This window comes from Erpetoichthys calabaricus, chromosome 8, assembly GCF_900747795.2.
Source record: "Erpetoichthys calabaricus chromosome 8, fErpCal1.3, whole genome shotgun sequence".
NCBI classification, from domain to species: Eukaryota; Metazoa; Chordata; class Cladistia; order Polypteriformes; family Polypteridae; genus Erpetoichthys; species Erpetoichthys calabaricus.
Genome location: NC_041401.2, coordinates 92,578,162 through 92,597,827, shown reverse-complemented (window position 1 = coordinate 92,597,827; position 19,666 = coordinate 92,578,162). Strand labels below are relative to the sequence as shown.

General features: G+C 36.3%; 1 protein-coding gene across 1 annotated transcript in view; it reads right to left on the bottom strand.

Moving 5' to 3' along the window:
• Window positions 1–19,282, bottom strand: part of wsb1 (WD repeat and SOCS box containing 1) — a 33,110-nt gene extending 13,828 nt beyond the window's left edge. The window contains exons 1-6 of the mRNA XM_028807096.2: window positions 18,984–19,282; window positions 12,431–12,599; window positions 6,468–6,733; window positions 4,933–5,064; window positions 4,496–4,596; window positions 1,171–1,343 (exon numbers count right to left, since the gene is read on the bottom strand). Coding sequence (XP_028662929.1) covers window positions 1,171–1,343; window positions 4,496–4,596; window positions 4,933–5,064; window positions 6,468–6,733; window positions 12,431–12,599; window positions 18,984–19,023 — 881 coding nt within the window. The 5' untranslated portion in view covers window positions 19,024–19,282. The remainder of the gene's footprint in view (window positions 1–1,170; window positions 1,344–4,495; window positions 4,597–4,932; window positions 5,065–6,467; window positions 6,734–12,430; window positions 12,600–18,983) is intronic.
• Between the last annotated feature and the right edge of the window lie 384 nt (window positions 19,283–19,666).

The window sequence follows — 19,666 nt, the reverse complement described above, 5'->3', positions numbered from 1 at the left end:
TTGTATCTTCAAATTCTTTTATCAAAATGTTTTACTACTTAATTAATATTTATATAATTTCTATGTTATTGTGAATGCTCTATTTGTTCAAAAATAACACTGGTAATTAAACTTATTTTATAAATAATACATTTTAGTTTTTTTCCCTTACACTCAGTGAGCGAAGCCACTGGGTATTCAGCTATTATATATTTTTTAAATTTATTTATTTATTTATTTTTTTAAACAAATGCATCTTCTTCATCCTTCCAAACACTGTTAAAAAATTAAGTGTTCTGTGCAAAATACTGGCATTTAACTTCCTTAGTTATTGCTACTTTGTTTCAGCCATGCTTTGTTCCATATATACACAACCCTCTTTGGAGCAGTCAAACCTTAAAAGTAATTCCCAACAAATACACTTCACTCTATGAAGTCAGACTTGCATTCTGGTTTAGGGTACACAACCTCTGGAACTTATCTTTTTGTTGAAATTAATTTCTACATGATTAAATATAAGCAAGTGAAGTAGACATGCAGACAAATTATGGACACATGGTCCCAGTACAGCTCTGCTTGCATAACATTTTTTTCTGGATCTAACCAATGATAATACTATGTTAACTGGGTTAATTTGTTTTGAGCAGAGCATATCTATTATAATTTCAGAGTATGAATTTAAAGTCTAAATCTTTCCATTCCAAGATGCTTTGCATTTCCTATTCCACTGTTTAGCAGCATAAACAGAGGGAATTACAGTATGGCATACCACTTCCAGAGAGAGCCAACTCTAATTTTGGTTTGGGGAACTTCTAATGTCAATGAAGTTAACACTTTATCCTTATTAGAAAGGGGGTGAAAACCTTGCATCTTACTAATAAATAAATATTTCAAAAAATATTACTGCACAACACTTAAGGGAATTTGCAAGTTTAACTACACTAAATACAAATTTCTTTGAAGATCTGAAGAATGTAATGAAGTACATATTCATTTTACATTGACTAGGCTATAAAAGTGTCTGGTAAACAAATATATGCCTAGGAATTAAAAATATTTCTTGCCCTAGACAAAAACTTTAGAAGCAGGCTCACAACATATATCATATGACTGCAACTACTGAATAAATGTCCAAAGTTTAAGAAACATTACATGCAAATAAGCTAAATTTTCACGTTCGCATCCACATACCCCAACTCCAATAATACAACACCAATATGAGGATCCCAGACAATAACACGTGTGTCATAGGAAGCAGTAGCCAATAAGGCACCATCAGGAGAAAATTCACAACAAACAACATCATTGTGATGGCCTTCCAGTTTACGAATCATTGTATATTTGTCCATATCCCATAAGAACACCTGCAAATTAAAAACAGAAATGTTAAAAGTGCCTCAAAGAAACTTAACATAAAATATAAACTTTTACTAAAAATGAATCAAATGATTTACCAATCAAGCAAAATTAATTTATAATTAAAATGCTCAGTGTCATAAAATTGTATTTACATTAGTGTAGCAACAATATACATGCCAAGTGTTACACTTTTCTCTTAGTTGTTACTTTACAGACTATATTTGGCTTTAGTAAATATGTTATTTTTACTACAAATATATACATATTGTAGATTCATGTATACAATGTCCCCAAAAGAACTACATAAAATGAAGAAAAAATTATACAAACAAGTAACATATTGTTACTCCAGTTGTAGATCACCTGTGATTAACCTAGACTCTCACGGGCCTCAGGAGCCTACAAAGAAAAACAGATACTGCAAGAGAAGAGAACAATTCATGGCCAAAAGGTTCATGCCTTTGGCAAATATGCAATTAACAAAGAGGTTCTGAATAAAAAAATACTCCCCAATCTATTCCACCCTCCCCTCACCCAAATTGTGCTCCAGTATGACTTTTGGTTGGAGGTCTTACAATTACTACATAGAATTTAAAAAAAAAAATACATCATTCTTACAAAAACACTAAACAAAAATAACTTAATGGAGCACAAGAATTTTAAAAACCATTTAGGTGGCACTTTAAAATCATTTAAGAGTTGTTTGCAAATTTATTAAAACATGTTAACATGATATGCAAAAATCACAGTACTAGCTGGAACTTGTCAATATACACTTAATTTCTGGAATTTTCATAAAACAGGCTACAAAATTAGAACTTGGTATCAATTATGTGCAACGAACTCAAAACTACCTAAAAATAATTAGTAATATGCATTTACTTATGTATTTATACAGTAGCATGCAATGTAATTGGTCCTTTTCTAAGCGATTTTACTAACTGGATTGCAACAAAAGAGTTCCTGCTCATTTAACTGCTTGCACATTGTGATTACTTGAAAACTTATTACTTTGTGTCAGGATAAGTTTTGAGAATTAAGTGTAGAACTCTATGGGAAATAGCTACATGAAAACAGTTTAATACTGTGTCAAAAACAGTATCTTTCAGAAAATATTACAGCTATAGTTCATAAATGTTAGTCATCCTTTTATGTAAGGTGACCAACATTTATACTTTTAAAAAAAAAAACAAACAAAAAAAAAACAACAAGGGCTCTGTGGCCGCTCTCTTCCATTAACCAATATTCGGAAATGACTGACGCTCTACTACACAATTTTGGCATCAGAGCTCAAAGCTTGGCAAGATATAGCTTGCTTTGTAAGAGCTTAATTTCTTACATATTTCAACTGAAATCTTTCAAAAGAGCTCTTTCAATTAATAATGAATATAAAATTACTTAAGTAATTCATATTTAAGATTAAATCGGGTGGAAGCGCCACCAAAGGAGACTGCACCTAAGAACAGACACTGACTACTACCCAACTGATAAGCTTTTCAATTGGGGGGGTGGTGGCGGTGGTGGAGTTACTTTTTAGAAAAGAAGGTTAAAAGAGAGAAGCTATTTATAATGTACTTTTCACTGATAACATACTTTACCAAAACTGGGATCATAACAGTTGTAAGTGGTAACTTGTATACAGATTTTTAAAAAGTCAACAGTACTTTGTAAGGAACGGGAAGAGAAAAATGAAAATCTTTACATTTCAAAATGAACAATAAAGTGCAGAAGTGGACATCAACCAGCACCTACGTACAGTAAACCCTGCAGCCAGTTGCAGAGGCTACCTTCCTGGAATGGGCAAGCTCGTCCCACGCCTGAAAGCCAGAGATGCCACTGATTCTGCCCCCGCTAATCTAAGCGAGTGTGGTGCTCCCATCAATACCTCACTCACCCCACTTTGCTGCCACGACCTGTGACAGGAAAAGCAAGACACTTATGGAAAAACACAACCAAAGGAAAAAAAAAAAAAAACTCAGATATTTCACAAATTACAACCTACATATAATAGAAAGAGCCTTAATACTAACATCTGATACAAGTTGTTTAACCATTAGTCAGTTTTGGACAACTTTCAATCAGAAACATCAACTCTGATAGCAAATTGCCCAATAAAGTAGCACATGTATGTCATTCCTCATTTATGTTAAACTAGTTTGACAAAGAAATTTCAGCTATAAAAGACATTTCAAAATATGACGCGGTTTAAAATTAAGATCTAAATTAAATGTCTTTAAAGTGCTACAGGCATTAAACTTGTATTGGAAAAACCTTGCAATTTTAAAATAAAAACTGCTCTCAAAGCTTATTTAATACAAGCAGACCAAGGTACTAGAACTCGCTTATCAAAAGTTTCACAGGTAAAAAATCAAAACTTAGTGCAACTTACTGATAAAAATCAAACTCACTAAGTTTTGGTTAAATTTTCATATATTAACATATTTGAATATTATTTTCCCTTTTTCCTTAAAAGTCAAACTACTCCTAACATACTCACTGGCAGCTGTTGCCGGAACTGCTTTTCCTTTCCTATTCTACACCTTCATATTAGATACTCTTTACATATGAAGAAGAAAAAACAGTTAGTGATCATAATTAGTTTCTTTTCTTATTGAATCCTTATAATTAAGTTTACCAGTTTAAGAAACGGATTTCCCAAATTAAATAGATACGAGTCCATTCGAATGGCTCTGATTTTATTCTTATAAATGACAAATTTTCTTTGCCTACAGAGTGGTATGCCTACCACTATGTGTGGTAAGTGATTGTAAATCACATAAAATCAGATGAACAGATACACCTGCATCAGTTCCTTCTCAACATTTCAAAAAAATGTTGAGTAAATAGTACAGTTCATGTTAAGTTTATTTCTCAATTCAAAACAGATAGGAAGGGGAAGGGAGGGGAAAAAAAAACACACAGAAAGGACGATTAGTTCTGAATTTGGTGCCAGTTTTAATTATCTGTATACGCTTTTTACTTTTAAGACATCCGAAAAAATACTACAAAAATCCTGTTTTCTTAATAACCACCCGTACAAGCAAGTTTCTGAACAGTTCATGACACCGAGCAAAGGCTGATAGCTATGATTAGAAAATTACACAGCACCTTATGCATCATAGCACCATGCCATTAAAAAAAGAACTTCAATACGTACTGCTTTATTGGCTCCAACAGAGCACAAAATTGAGGAATCAGGGGAGAAGGAAGAGGAATACACCCAGCTTGGGTGACCCCTGAGAACTTTCATCATGTTTCCTGTTTAAATACAAAAGAAAAAAATTTAGCAATATACAAAAAATGTTAAATTAAAAGAAAAAAATTCTCCTTAGGAATTAGATGGTAGTTAAGTCTACAAAATGTATACAATTTTGCTTACTGCCACCATTTGCCGGAGAAAACTGCCCAGAAGTCTTTAGTTATCATAGCTAACAGTTTCCATTTTCAAATTATACCTACACGCCCTAATAAAAAATGTCTATAATGTTAAAATTAAATGAAGGATAAACATACCAAGTATCGTTAATTGTTGTAGAGATTACTAAATAACATTAAAAACATTCACATTATCTATTTAAACTTGACCCTACTTACCATCATCTTTAAGATCCCAAACTCTCAATGTCTTATCTCGTGATGCAGACACCAAAATGAGACTGCCATCTGGAGCAAATGTTAGATCACGGACTATTTCAGTGTGATCCATTAAATTTAGCAGTAGTTTGCCTTGGAGAGGAGAAAAAAATTACACTGTATGTAACAAATAAAACTTAGAATAAAACCAAAAGTACCACTAATAGCAAAATAATTAAAACAAAACCATGAAAATATTGACAAGACCAGTGGTAAAAAGGTCAAAGTAAATACTTTACAAAATCTTTAAAAGTTACTGGTACATGTTTTTACAACTATTTTAAAAATTAATTTTCTTTGTTGTACACCTGAGCACACATATGCAACCATTAACGCAAAATATTACAAGAATGGCATATCTGGAATAATTAATTTCTTAAGTAAATGAAAACAGGCAAAACAGCCAAGTTAAAGACCGGAATGGGTTTATTTCAAGTCAATAAAGAACAGGTGTGTTGTGAAGAATGTGGGTCTTGACAGTAAAATCAAAACAAATGATCCAATACAGCATTTTCCATACAACAACAATGCTCTTTTAACCTTTGTTGGTATAGCACAGGTACTCGCCTGTAACTTTTTGGGCATGCTAGCAGAATTCTTCCAATGTTTTTCCATACTAATCATCTACCATTGCTTGTACGCTAACCACTCAACATAAAGTACCACACAGACATGGCTCCACCAATCTAGATCTGCAATCACCTTTCAAACATCTTTTCTTTAAACACAAGCTTAAATTTGTTTCTGTGGATAATCTGTACATGTTTGTGATTAACTGATTATTATATATTCACATAGAAAAAGGAAAACAGTGCTAAGGTGGCCCTTTTTGAAATGTCTTATTTATGTTACCTTTAAAAAACAAAAAGGTATGGAAAGTCAAAATAGCAGCATGTTATCATAATTTGCACCTGTATCTGTTCCCTGGGGGCGGCACGGTGGCGCAGTGGGTAGCGCTGCTGCCTCGCAGTTGGGAGATCTGGGGACCTGGGTTCGATTCCCGGGTCCTCCCTGCGTGGAGTTTGCATGTTCTCCCCGTGTCTGCGTGGGTTTCCTCCGGGGGCTCCGGTTTCCTCCCACAGTCCAAAGACATGCAGGTTAGGTGGATTGGCGATTCTAAATTGGCCCTAGTGTGTGCTTGGTGTGTGGGTGTGTTTGTGTGTGTCCTGCGGTGGGTTGGCACCCTGCCCAGGATTGTTTCCTGCCTTGTGCCCTGTGTTGGCTGGGATTGGCTCCAGCTGACCCCCGTGACCCTGTGTTCGGATTCAGCGGGTTGGAAAATGGATGGATGGATGGATCTGTTCCCTGTTAATAAGCACTTTCAGGATATGATTTATAAAGTTCACTTTGAGGCAGGCTGCTCAAAACAAGTAAACTATTCAATAGATAGCATTGCAGATTTGCTTTTTAGTAGCTCAAAACCACAGTCATTCTAATTATAAAAACAACCTCACCCAATAGTCTGCAACCCTCATTATATATAGATTTTTGTTTACCTGTATAAACATCCCAGATCTTGATTCTGCCATTGTTAAGTCCAGTAGCGAGCAGAAGTTGGTCTTGACCAAACTTGAACCGATGCCATTCTATGTTAACACATCGACTTTGTTTCTCAGGCACAGAGGAGCCAAATGCCAGGCCCCAGACAATATCCCCACAGTCTATTGTGTGCTCCCGAGGAACATTCTTTTGCTGTCCATCACTGTTCTGTCGAGACAGTCTTCTGTTTGCAACATTGTTGACACTGTTTCCAACTAGTAAGCTGCAATTAGAATAAGGGGTGGGAGTAAATAAGGGATTTTTTTTTTTATTTATCTAGCAGGAAAAGTATAATCTGAAAGCTCTTAAAAAAATAAACAAAAAAACATGCATAATAAACATACTTCACAATTGCAAAATCTACTACTGTTGGGAAACTAATATAGCCAACATTAAATAAATTAAGCATTAACTACAGTAAGAAGTACAACCATAACACTCTCACATTACAATACTCATTATGATACATGTCAATATTTTATTTCTTTTTTTGTTGTTGCCTGTGGAAAGAAATGCTCTTGAATAAGCTTATGCCATCTCAATTCATTGTAAAAAAACATCTAACTACATTCATTTCAGTAGCTGCATATATTTGAAAAATATATAAAACAATTAAATATCAAGACATTCCATCATGAAAACGCTATCAAAGAACAAAACAAAAATTCAGGTTATAAATTGAAATCACAATTAAAAAAAATACAATTTAACTGCAAAGGCACCAAATTTAGGATATACATTAATACAGGGTGTCTGACCAATAGGCCTGTCAGATCAAACAGTACTACCTGAATGAAATTCAAATTTAGTTAAAAAAAAAAAAAAAGGTCTTATTCGAAGGCAAAAACTGACATCTGATTGTAAAAGGGTTGTTTACTTTAACCACATTAATTTTGGCATTAAGTACTCCAGATGTGCTATGCAAAGCTGCAGTACTTTGCAGATCTGTTTTTACACTTCACTTCCACTATAGGCCTTTCTGTAATTTTGAATGGTTAGCTTGTTTATCCCCTCTCATTAGTAAAGCTTACAGCAAGATCCCTTGAAAAGTTTTTTTTTTTTTTTTTTTTTTTTAGCTCCACTGCTGTGCTATTTAATTCTCAAGTCAGACCTATCGCTGTGGGTGGGCATTAAGGGGCCTTGCCCATCCAAACAGACCGCTACGGTCATTCATCTATAATTTATTTTTATTAAAGAAAAAAAAAAAAATTCATACACAATGTACATATTGTGTGTACTTGCAGATTCACAAATAGCTGAAAAGGGATTTTTTTTTTTGTTTGTAATGTTAGGTGCCCTTCTAACGAGTATGAACACATCTTACCCAAACTGGTTAATTGGTGCATACACTAACTCAGCATTACCTTCGACAGGAGGTTGTGCATACATCTAAAAACAGCAATGTGGACCATTAATAATTACAAAGCATAGCGCATCAATTTAAAAAAATTACATGAAAGATATTGCAAAATGCCAGACATTACCTACACTCCCTAATTACATGACTACCTGATATTTCACCAGAAGATCCTCATATTGGTAACAGAATTCAGCTATCAAATGGTATGAGCAAAGACACCGAACTGAGTCAGACTGAACAACATGTGGGCATGAACATTCCTAACCAAGTTGTACTGAGGGACCTCCATGTGTTAAAGTTTTTACACATGTGGGTGGATGTCAAGAAGCCACAGTGTTGTCTCTTTTGTTTTATATGAGGGATGTTCACAAAGTTTCCACACTTTTATATTTTCGTTGGAAATGGTAAAAGCGGGAGTAGTTGTAATTTGGCATTACAAAGTTGGTACAACGCTGGGAAAATTGCATCACAAACGAAGGTGACTATACAGAAAATTTATGTAATTTGCTTTTGAAATTCTTAATAAATAAAGAGTTTAAAAAGTGCGGAAATGTTTTGACCGTCCCTCATACATACATGCCGTCTGTTTCAGTGATGAAGTACTCTGATGTATAGGACACATTGGTAGGGAGAGTTTGGTGATAATGTACTTTTGTGTCAAACAGGCTGTGTGTTTTAAACTTAAGCATCTAACCTTTAGCAAAAGACTTAAAAACAAGACGGTGGTGCTGATGCTTCCCTTTTGTAGGGTGCAGCTGCGTGGAATTTTCATGGCTCTCATTTTTAAACAGTTGCCCGAGTAGTGTTAGGATGTTCTTTTTTTGATGTTTATGTTTGTTCTTAATATGAATATTCAAACAATATATTTTTTGGTTAATTTGACAGCCCAAGCATACAATGTTAACTTTCCAATGCTAAGCAAACTGCCTTACAAATTCCTGTGTAATGTGATCACAAGTTAGCATTAATTTCTGAAATTAACAAAAGATGACATGCCGGTGTTCTTGATAGACAAAAAAAAAAAAAAAAATGTAAAGACCAAAAACAGCGTCAAGAAGAAATAGTTATGTCAGGGAAGCAAGTACCGTGTAAATATTCTGTTTAAAGTAATTTTAAGATTATTTCTGTGCACTATACACATTAGTTGAAACCTCTGCAAAAAGGTAACTGCTGTTTATCTGCCAATAATGTTTGACTTAAATGTGCAATATTTTAGATATTTTGTGTAACATTTATATTCTATTATATTTAGTGATAATTCTTTTGACAATTATTCAGTGGTTTGTCAATTTAAAATCTAAATGCTGGATTATCAGTAAAAAATGTTGTATTGCTTGCAGATTATGCAATATTTAGATGCTGCTCCAGAGCCACAAGTCACAGCTTTCATGACAACTTTTTTTTTGATTGTTCTATGCCAGCTACAAAATGTAATACAAAACGTCATTCTTGCATTAGACTATAAAGCAGTTAATATTTTGATGGTATATCATGTGGTAATGCTCCATCAGGTTTTAAATGTATTACACAGAATTCTGAACTAAAGCTTGACTTTAAAAATACAAAAAAAACAAGGATTGCAAAAAAAACTTGCAGTATCTGTCTCAAAAAACAGAATTAGACATTTTCTCAAAATCGTTCAGCCCCAAGTTATATTACCACAGACTGATCTTTAATTTCCCACCTTAACTACCGATCAAAAATAAATCCTTGTGGCGAGAACAAAAGAAAATTAGTTAAAGCAGATGTCCTATTTCCCTAATTCACCATCAAATCTTACATTGGTTCCACCATATATATATATATATATATATATATATATATATATATATATATAAAAAAAAGTCTTGTATACCTATGTAAAAGCTCTGACTTAGGAATAGCTATTGCATATGTCATTTGAATATAGCACAAAACAGAAAGGATAGCCCCGGAACCCAAGCAGTATGCACGCTCTTCCTTCCACAACAAATATATATGCTCTGCTTATTTTGGGTACACCATTTATTTTCCAATACAGCACAGCAACTGCATTCCTAATAACCTGGCTACAAATCCTTTCATTAGGCATTTTATGTATGGACATTTGCATATTCATCATATGTCCCCATTGCTGCTTACTGTATCATGAGTTTTCTTCTCTTTGTCCTCCATAAAAAAAACAAAATATATGAATTTTTCTTAGCCACAGCTACAACAAATAAAAACATATACAAGGGTAAATCAAAATGTAAAGGCAATTTGAAAATTGCGTGATAACTGCAACAGATGGCGGCTGAAGCAATACAGTACACATGTCTCGATGCATACTCAATAATCCAGGTAAGGAAATTCTAGAAAGTTGATTCTGTTCATCTAGACATAGTTGTTCCCCCCAATTTTTGCCGTAGCGTGTTTTGGGGGTTGAAAGCCACAGAGACCTGGTGTTTTGAAAAAAATGACCAAAGGTTTTCGCTTAGGTGGCAGTTGTCCTTCCTGTCTCCTGGATTGCTTAGAGCATTCTTTAGGTGCTTTCTCTGCTTTGACAAAAGTTCAGCTGGGATAACCACATTTACTCAGGACCTTTTTGATATGATGTCCTTCTGCTCACCTGGCCGCTATGTCTGTGGGTATGGTGTTTGCTCTGTGTGATGGCGAGAGTCAAACCTTAAATACTGATCCATTTGCGCTGGTTTACGGTACACATCAACTTTCAAATGTCCCCCACTGCTGATGGAAATGTCACAATCTAAGAAAGCTAGCCTGTCACGTTTCATGTCCTCCCTGGTGAACTGGATGTGCTTGTCCACTGAGTTGATGTAGTCAGTGAATTGTGGTACTTCCTGAGATTTGATTTTCACCCAGGTGTCATCCATATACCTGAACCAATGGCTCGGTTGTATTCCAGGATAGGATAATAGCACCCTCTTTTGGAACTGTCTTCAATCCATATATTTCATATACAAAAGGAGACACACTTGCTCGGTGCCGAGAGTGGTCCTTTTACTGAGTGTGGGGTCATCCTGTAATCTCTTACAGACCACCTCCACTGCTTCCGTAACTGGAACGCAAGTGAATAGAGATGCAGCATCATACGAGACCATAGTTTCATCTGCCTCCATAATGACATCTCTCACCTTCTCCACAAAATCCAGTGTTCTGAATATGGTGTTTTGAGATGCCTACCAACAGGTTGAGGACAGCGGCCAGGAACTTTGAGATGTTATATGTACCAGAATTGATCATGCAGACAATGGGTCTTAATGGTGCATCCGGTTTATGTATCTTCAGTAAACCATACAGACTTGGGTTGTTGTTTCTGATTGCTGACTGTGGCAGTGATCAGTTCCACTAGCGGGATATGTTTTGGTGTAACAGCAAAGTTTAACCCTTTAGCAAGGATGTTTTTCTCTGTTTGGGTGAGTTGTCTGTCAGACAGATTCTTCACCCACTTGTCCACATCCTCGGTTTGTGTCTGGCATCCTTCTCTCTGTTGGCTGTAGAGGACACTCCATATCATATGCTGATGTTTCTGGCACACCACAAATAGATCAAACTTCCTCTGCTGCCTGGTCTTAGACTTTTCGTGAATGGTACTCATGGCCATTGATCAATGGACAATTTGCATATCATTGATCACACTGCCCATTGTTAGTCAATAATGCTAGTTTTGGCCATTATGCAAAGGTACTGTTTATAAGGTTAGAGAAACCTGCAGTCAACTGAGACTGAGAAAGTCACTTGGATGAGTGATGAAAAGTATCTCCCTCTGGGAAAAGGAAAAAAAAAACAAAAAAAAAACAAACAACAACTGTCCAGATGAACAGAATCAACTTCCTAGAATACAGTACACAGCACATTCACGTTGGCTTATAGCTAATTTTTCACTGATTAATGCTATTTTCACTTCCAACATCCTTCAGTGGATTTCAACAGGTTTTGATCCCTCTGGCCAAAGAAATCTCACTTTAGCACGTTGTTCAACAATGCTGTAATCCTGCAGTGTAGCACCCATGCTGATTTTACCTTTCGCTTCAACTGAACTAACAGAGCAACGCGCTGTGCACGTTCAAACTACTCATAAGCCATTGTCAACACGCTCAATTTCATTACCTTCTATCTGTTATGGTTACCGCATAATTTTCATATTGCTTTACCTTCATATATACAGTACATATACACACACCCATACACTTTTTTGTCAGGAGTATTCTTTTAAGAAGTATCTTCAATCCAATGATGCAAAAAATCTTCAAACCCACAAAGTAACAAGATGCACTGGAACATATTCACTAATTCTCCATGTATCTTTTATTGAAAATGGCAGCTCAAGATAAATTAGTACAGATTTCAAATTGCAGAGTCACGATAGAATGGTACATCATACCTTAAATAACTAAAAAGAAAATGTGTAGTATTCAAGAGCTAGTAGAATTAAATATTACACAAACAAGTGTGGAACAAATCTCTTGCAATAAATTTATAACCGCTCACCAAAAAAATAGACTTGTAAATCATTAAATCACAAATTATATTAGTATTATTTAAAGGTGTACGGTACTGCTAACATTTGATACTCACAAGCTGCTGAGGCACTGGGACCAAGGAACAAGCTTCACTATACGATGACCCTGAGACCAAGCAAAGTAAGAACCATCTGGGGCAAAAGCAACAGTCCACGTCTCCCGGCCAGACTTTTGGTCAAAAGGGGCAGCCGGTGTTAAGAGATCTCCTATTGACCGGGCCTTTGCTGAAATAAAAAATATATTATTGAAACACACGGCAAACTTCAGACAGTTGTCTTCGGCACATAAACGGAAAGATGCAAAAAATAAAAATAAACCATCTAATAAATTCCCGCAAATGCAATAAGCACCACAGTTAAATAACCATAAGTAAACATATTACGTAGTTTGGTAGGAAAATAACAGGGTAAACCAAGTCATGTAACCATGGAATTAAATAGCTAATGTGTATTCAGAAGATATTTAGAGCCCTTCACATTTACCCCCCCACCCCACCAGCTTGCGATGTTATAGCTTTGAGCTAAAATCATTTAAATTTCCTCACATTTAAAAATACTCAATACCCCAGAATGACAAAGTGAAAACAGGAGTTTAGAAATCTCTAAAAGTTTATGAAAAGAAAAAATTAAAATAACACAAGTATTAAGACTCTTTACTTAATTGAAGCATCTCGAGCAATTATTACATCCTGCAGTCTTCTTGTGAATGACACAACAAGCTTCACACATCTGGATGGGGATTTTCTGCTATTCTTCTCTAAAGATGGTCTCAAGCTCTGTCATATTGGATGGAATGGTCGGTGAATAGCTAATTTCATGTCTCTCCAAAATGATCGATGGAGTTTTAAGTCCGGATTCTGACTAGGTAACTCAAGGAGGACATTCCAGAAGTTGTCCCTAGCCACTCCATGTTGTCTTTGCTTGGTGCATAGGGTCACTGTCCTGTTGGAGTGTGAACCTTCATTGCAGTCTGAGGTCCAAAGAGGACAGAAGCAGATTTTCATTAAGAATATCTCTAAGCTGCTGCATTCAGCCTTCCCTAACAAACCTATCTAGTCTCCCGGCCCCAACTACTGAAAAACAACCATGCCTTAACATTGAAATTGAATTGCACAAAATTCCACTTTAATCAAATACACTTTTTCATTATGTCATTTTTTTTTTTCTGTGTGGCTCAAATATGCCGCCATACATTCTGATGGTATTGTGAAGGTGCAGCAAAAAAAAAAAAAAAAAAAAAAAAAGACAGCACAGAAGATGGTATGTGAGACTTAAAATATATCATGTCATTACTTTGGGGAATATGTGATGCTTAAATATAAAAGCAACATGAATACATCTGTATGTCGGCATTTTGCTTCACCACATCGAACCATTGATCAAACATCGAAGTACGCATATCGATCCTGGAGGATTCTAAAAGCGGCTGGATTAGCAAGAAATTCAGGCTGGAATTCAGGGTTTGAATGAGGAGAGTTATGACGATATTCCAGAAGAAGATGAAATGACTGTATTTGGATAAATGTATATTGTTGTACATGAATAAATATTAGGTATCCCCTGAAAATAAGCCCTAGTGCATCTTTTGGAGCAAAAAATAATATAAGACCCGGTCTTATTTTTGGGGAAACACAGTAGTACTATGGGGTTATACCGTGTTAGCCATTATGGATGTAATGAGAAGTCAAGCAAAAATTACACCTTTTATTAGCTAACTAAAAAGATCACAATATGCAAACTTTCAAGGCAACTCAGGTCCCTTGTTCTGGCAAGACGCAATACAGAGACTGGAATTCCCTATGTTTATATAGACACTAGGACAGATACAGCATTGGAAAACCTTTAAGTGAGATATCTTTGATGTAAAAAATGAATAGACCTCTCCAGGCTAAAATTCATTTGGCAACACAGCAGAACAATGTATAGTTAAGATCTTCTGATAACTGTCCAACAAAGTATTGTGGAGTTTTTCCATATAATGTGGATCTGTAGTTCTGAAGGTTTTATAATTTTTCGAAGTGCTTCAAGATGTGGGTTATAGGCGACAACAAGAAGTGTTGTCACCAAAATGTACTGCCACTACATTTACGTATTTGCTCAGACCTGACAGATCGGGATAAAACAACTGCAGGAGCTTAGACAAGATTTCAACAGAAAGGATATACTCCGTGGGCGGCACGGTGGCGCAGTGGGTAGCGCTGCTGCCTCGCAGTTGGGAGACCTGGGGACCCGGGTTCACTTCCCGGGTCCTCCCTGCGTGGAGTTTGCATGTTCTCCCCGTGTCTGCGTGGGTTTCCTCCGGGCGCTCCGGTTTCCTCCCACAGTCCAAAGACATGCAGGTTAGGTGGATTGGCGATTCTAAATTGGCCCTAGTGTGTGCGTGTGTTTGTGTGTGTCCTGCGGTGGGTTGGCACCCTGCCCAGGATTGTTTCCTGCCTTGTGCCCTGTGTTGGCTGGGATTGGCTCCAGCAGACCCCCGTGACCCTGTGTTCGGATTCAGCGGGTTGGATCATGGATGGATGGATGGATATACTCCCAAAACAACAGACACTCAAATAAGAAGAGCTACAGCCATACCCAGAGACATCCTTCTGGAATATAAAAATAAAGACAACAAGAACTGCATCCTCCTTGTTGTCACCTATAACCCACATCTTGAAGCACTTCAAATAAATTATAAAAGAACTTCAGCCATTACTAACTAATGATGAAACGCTGAGATCCTGGCATACAGAAAACCACCAAACCTGCAGTTACTAATTGTCTGAAGCACCCTGAGTGAACCAGCAGAAAATGGTACATCCCCCTGCTTACAGAAAAGATGCAAAACATGTGATCACATTTATAACACAGATCATGTAGTTATGCCACACTTCCGACTAGAACATCACAGAAAGGGATCATATTCCTGCAGATCACCTAATATAGCCTAAGTAATTCTCTGTATGAAATGTATTGACACTGCCCTCTATGAGGGAGAAACCGGACAAACACTCTGCCAAAGAATGAATTTACACAGGTTCCACATTAAGCATGGCAATAGGGATGTTCGTGTAAGAGATCACTTCAACAGCCATGGACACTATGAGTAGGACTTTAAAGTCACAGTGCTTCTGGGCAACTTCAAGACACAGAGAGAGAAAAGAATGGGAAGTTAAACTCATGCTAAAATTTAACACATTACAACATGTTTTAAACAGAGAAGAGATTTGTAAACAATCTTCATACCTTGTTATATCTCTCTGACTGACCCAGACAACCCGACTACAGATCCACATTGTATGTAAAATCTCATCAAAAACTTAAGACTTTGTTGGACAGTTATCTTATCAAAAGATCTTGTCTATACATTGTTTTCCTGTGTTGCTAAATGAAGTTTAGCCTGGAGAGGTCTATTAATTTTTAACATCCAAAATGTCTCACTTAAAGGTTTTCCAATGCTCTATCTGTACTAGTGTCTGTATAAACCCAGGGAATTCCAGTTTCTGTATTACACCTTGCCTGAAGAAGGGGCCTCAGGTGCCTCAAAAGCTTCCATATTATAAACTTTTTAGCCAATAAAAGTTGTCATTTTGCTAGACTTGATTGAATCCACTGTACAAGTTTACTCTAGATAAAGACCTCATACAACATCTTTAGGTTTACTGCACATTTTCAATTGACTAGGTGTGAGTGAGCATTCACTGCACACCAAGAATATTTTGACCAGTTAGGAATGAAAACAACTGAATAACATATGGACAAATATTACTTGTCAATTCAAAACACAGCAGCAGATGTTTTAAACAGGGATATGAAGATGGAATAATTCAGGCCACAAATGCTGCATAACAGCACAAGCAAACAGCAAGTAGGATCAGTAGACTACCACCACTATGAGCTAAACAGTGTGATATGCCATCACAGCACATACCACTTCTCTGTGCTGATACAAATGTGTCTCCCCCAACAAATCACAGAACACCTTGGGATCATGGATAGCGTTTTGAGTACTGAGAAAAGCGCTATATAAATGTAATGAATGAATGAATGAATGAATAGGTAGAAAACTCTCAGAAAAGATATACCTGACTGTGAATCCACTAGTATTAAGATAAGTGAACCGTACCTGTTGAGGACTGGCATAATGTCATTTTTAGTAATGGGACCCACTTCTGCCTTGAAGGAGACATCTACTGAATTCACACATGGGTGACAACAGCAATCCAGAAAGCAGTTTTAGGAAGCATACTACCAGAAAAACGGGTGCCTTGTTTTGGCCTCAACACTTGCCACATCAACTGCTTTTAGTTGTCGTCCGTAAGCACACATTAGGTCAAGGAATAATGTCATTCTTCATAAAATCATTCAAGGCAGATCAGACTAGCACCATTTTCCAATAATGCAATGCCAGAACCAACAGCTGCAATATCTCACAATTAGGATGCAAGCACCATTAGTTGGCAAGCTCTCTCTCCAGTCCTGTATCTGAAGGCATGGACAAGATTTTTCTTGGAAACTAAAAAAAATACTGATAAGGCTATTCCTGCTCCACTGACAGACTGAGGAGATCGTTCCTCCCCCAAACTATGGGACTCTTCAATTCCACCCCTTGGGGGGTTTGGGGGGGGGGGGGTAAACGTTAACATTATTCAAAGTTATTGTCAGTTTTTACCTACATTTTTATTACTCTTTAATATTTTTTTTTGTATCAGTATGCTGCTGCTGGGAGTATGTGAATTTCCCCTTGGGATTAATAAAGTATCTATCTATCTATCTATCTACCCTTATAAAAATTAGATAGATGTGCAGAAAACTGTTCTTTACATCTGCAAATTTCTGACTATGATACTAATCGATGGCATTTAACTTAGTATTAGACATTTTGTGCTGGACCAATGAATCGCTCCTTTCAGCTGGTATTGTAACCAATTAATGATTTCTGGCAAGTCAACTGTGCTTCCCTATATTAATTCATAAATTTAAAAAGTTGTCAAGGAAAATGGAAAAAGTGCCTACATACAAGCCTGGGCACTGCATGTTCTTCTTCGCTAAAAGATACTGGTGTGAGTTTCCAGAAAGAAAAGAATGCTACTGAATGGCAAGTATATCTTAAGCAAATCTTATTTGTAAGCTTTATTTTAATATTTTGCTAGACATAGGTAAATAACAAATGCTTTTGCAATAATTCCTTACCTATAAGGAATTTAGGTTTAGTTAAAATGGCATGGACAAAATTTATTACACCAATAAAATACAAATATTTGTGCGTAAAAACTTGCAAAGATACGTTTAAAGATTTTCCACCATTTTAAAAGATAATACGGAAAATGAATAAAATGTATAATACTGTAATCGGGATTCCCAACTCTTACTCCACATTAGCAAATCCAGCAATTTTAATGGCGCATATCTCAGGCACAAGACCTATGGGGGCGGCGGCTGGCTTGGGAAAGAGCAGCTACATGCGAAAATGAGCGTCCTACATGGCAGACTGGCAAAGAAGAGAAAAATTACCATTTGAATGCTGCTTAAAAACACATATGCTGGTTTATTATTCCTTAAAATTTTATTTGTAAATGTATAAATACATAATACAGGAAAATTTCCAGGTAGATTTAAATCAAATATGAACAAAATTATGAAAGTAAAAAAAAACAACCTTTAATTCTAGCTTTGCCAGATTTTTGATAGCTATTATGTAAAACTGGAGAACGCACATTTCTTCCAGTGGGACACAAAAAAATATATTAAGGGAAAAAAAAACAAAAAAAAAAAAACAACACGATTTGACCCCCCCACACACTTTCACCTGTAAAAAAAATAAACATTAGGTTATAATTTTAAAATACACAACAAAAGCATACAATTAACAAATTATAAGGGTACGGTTCTTAGTATTGCAATGATTAATCTATCCAAACAAAACAAAACTATTGACAGAGACCCAAATAAAATACGTGGCCTAGTTTATCTGAAAAAATGACACACGAATAAGTTGGATTTTTTAAAAAAACAGGCACAATTAATCAGTGCGGTATTTTTACGAAGATGTGCACTTCTTGTTCTTGATGTTATTAGCCGTTGTATACAAACTAGGACATGGTTTGGCTTTTTAAAAAAAAAAAAAAAAAAAAAAAAGAGTAATAACGTTAAAAATAATATTCATGATAAATTATGAATCAGACTGTCACGATCGAAAGGAGTATACAAAACGTAATCCGTTTGAAACGATTTTCTTTACCAAAATGTTAAGTAAATACTTCCAATGCAAAAAATTACGTAAAACTAGATTCTCACAACAAATAAATCGTAGTTAATAGAACGTTCTGAAAAAATGTGAAACGGCGTATTTACAGTGGGTGTGGCAAAATGTTCAGCGTGTAGGAGACAGATCGTGGAGAATACAGTAATAAAAAAAATTATTAAAACGACTCAGATATCAAACGATTTTGAGAAAGGGAGTGGCCTCCAAATCATAGTAAAAGAAAACAATCAGCATTAACTGTACGATGTAAAACTCGGCGCATAAAACACAACATGAACAACAATGTCATTCCATTCCCCGCCACAATATCCAGCGATGTTATCCCCCGGTTGTCGCCGTGTCCTTCCCACAGTGCTACTCACCTATATCATTTTCGTTGACAAAGGCTGGGAAGCTGGCCATCTAAATTGACACAAGCAGCAGTGAAAGTTCACAAGATGCAAGCTGACACAATCGGACTAGATAACCAGCGCCAAACAAAACCTTCGAGGCGAATTGCTTCAAAACCCCTAATACTATGTGCAATACTGCAATGAAGATGAAGAAAAAAAAAGGTATTTGTAAGTTTTGCGGTTATAGAAAAAAACCAAAAGAGATGATTCACTGCATTAGCATGCCACCTAAAATCTAACGCTACTCCTACTCCTATGTTGTTCTAATATGGCGGCAGCGGTACCGATCACATTTGAAGACGTGTGAGGAGGTGTGGCATTTGGTGACGTTAGGACGTTACCTGGGAAACCGTCTCTAATTTAAATATCAGGGGCAGAGGTTGATAGCGTTGTGCATCGCCAGAAGTCTCGCTGGGAGGGTCTATTGCGAAAAAGACACATTTGAAACGTCACGTTTTGGTATTCTTGCTACGAGCGATTGCCGAGTCTTCAGCCCGGGATTTCACGTCAGTGTAGGAGGTCAGAAAGGCAGACAGTCCAGTAATGATCAGAACCTCTGTGGCCAAATTGATAATAGTGAGTATATTTGGAATACAGCTCCAGACTGTCATTTAAGCACAGGGGTACAACACAAGTCTGTAATCGTTTTGTAT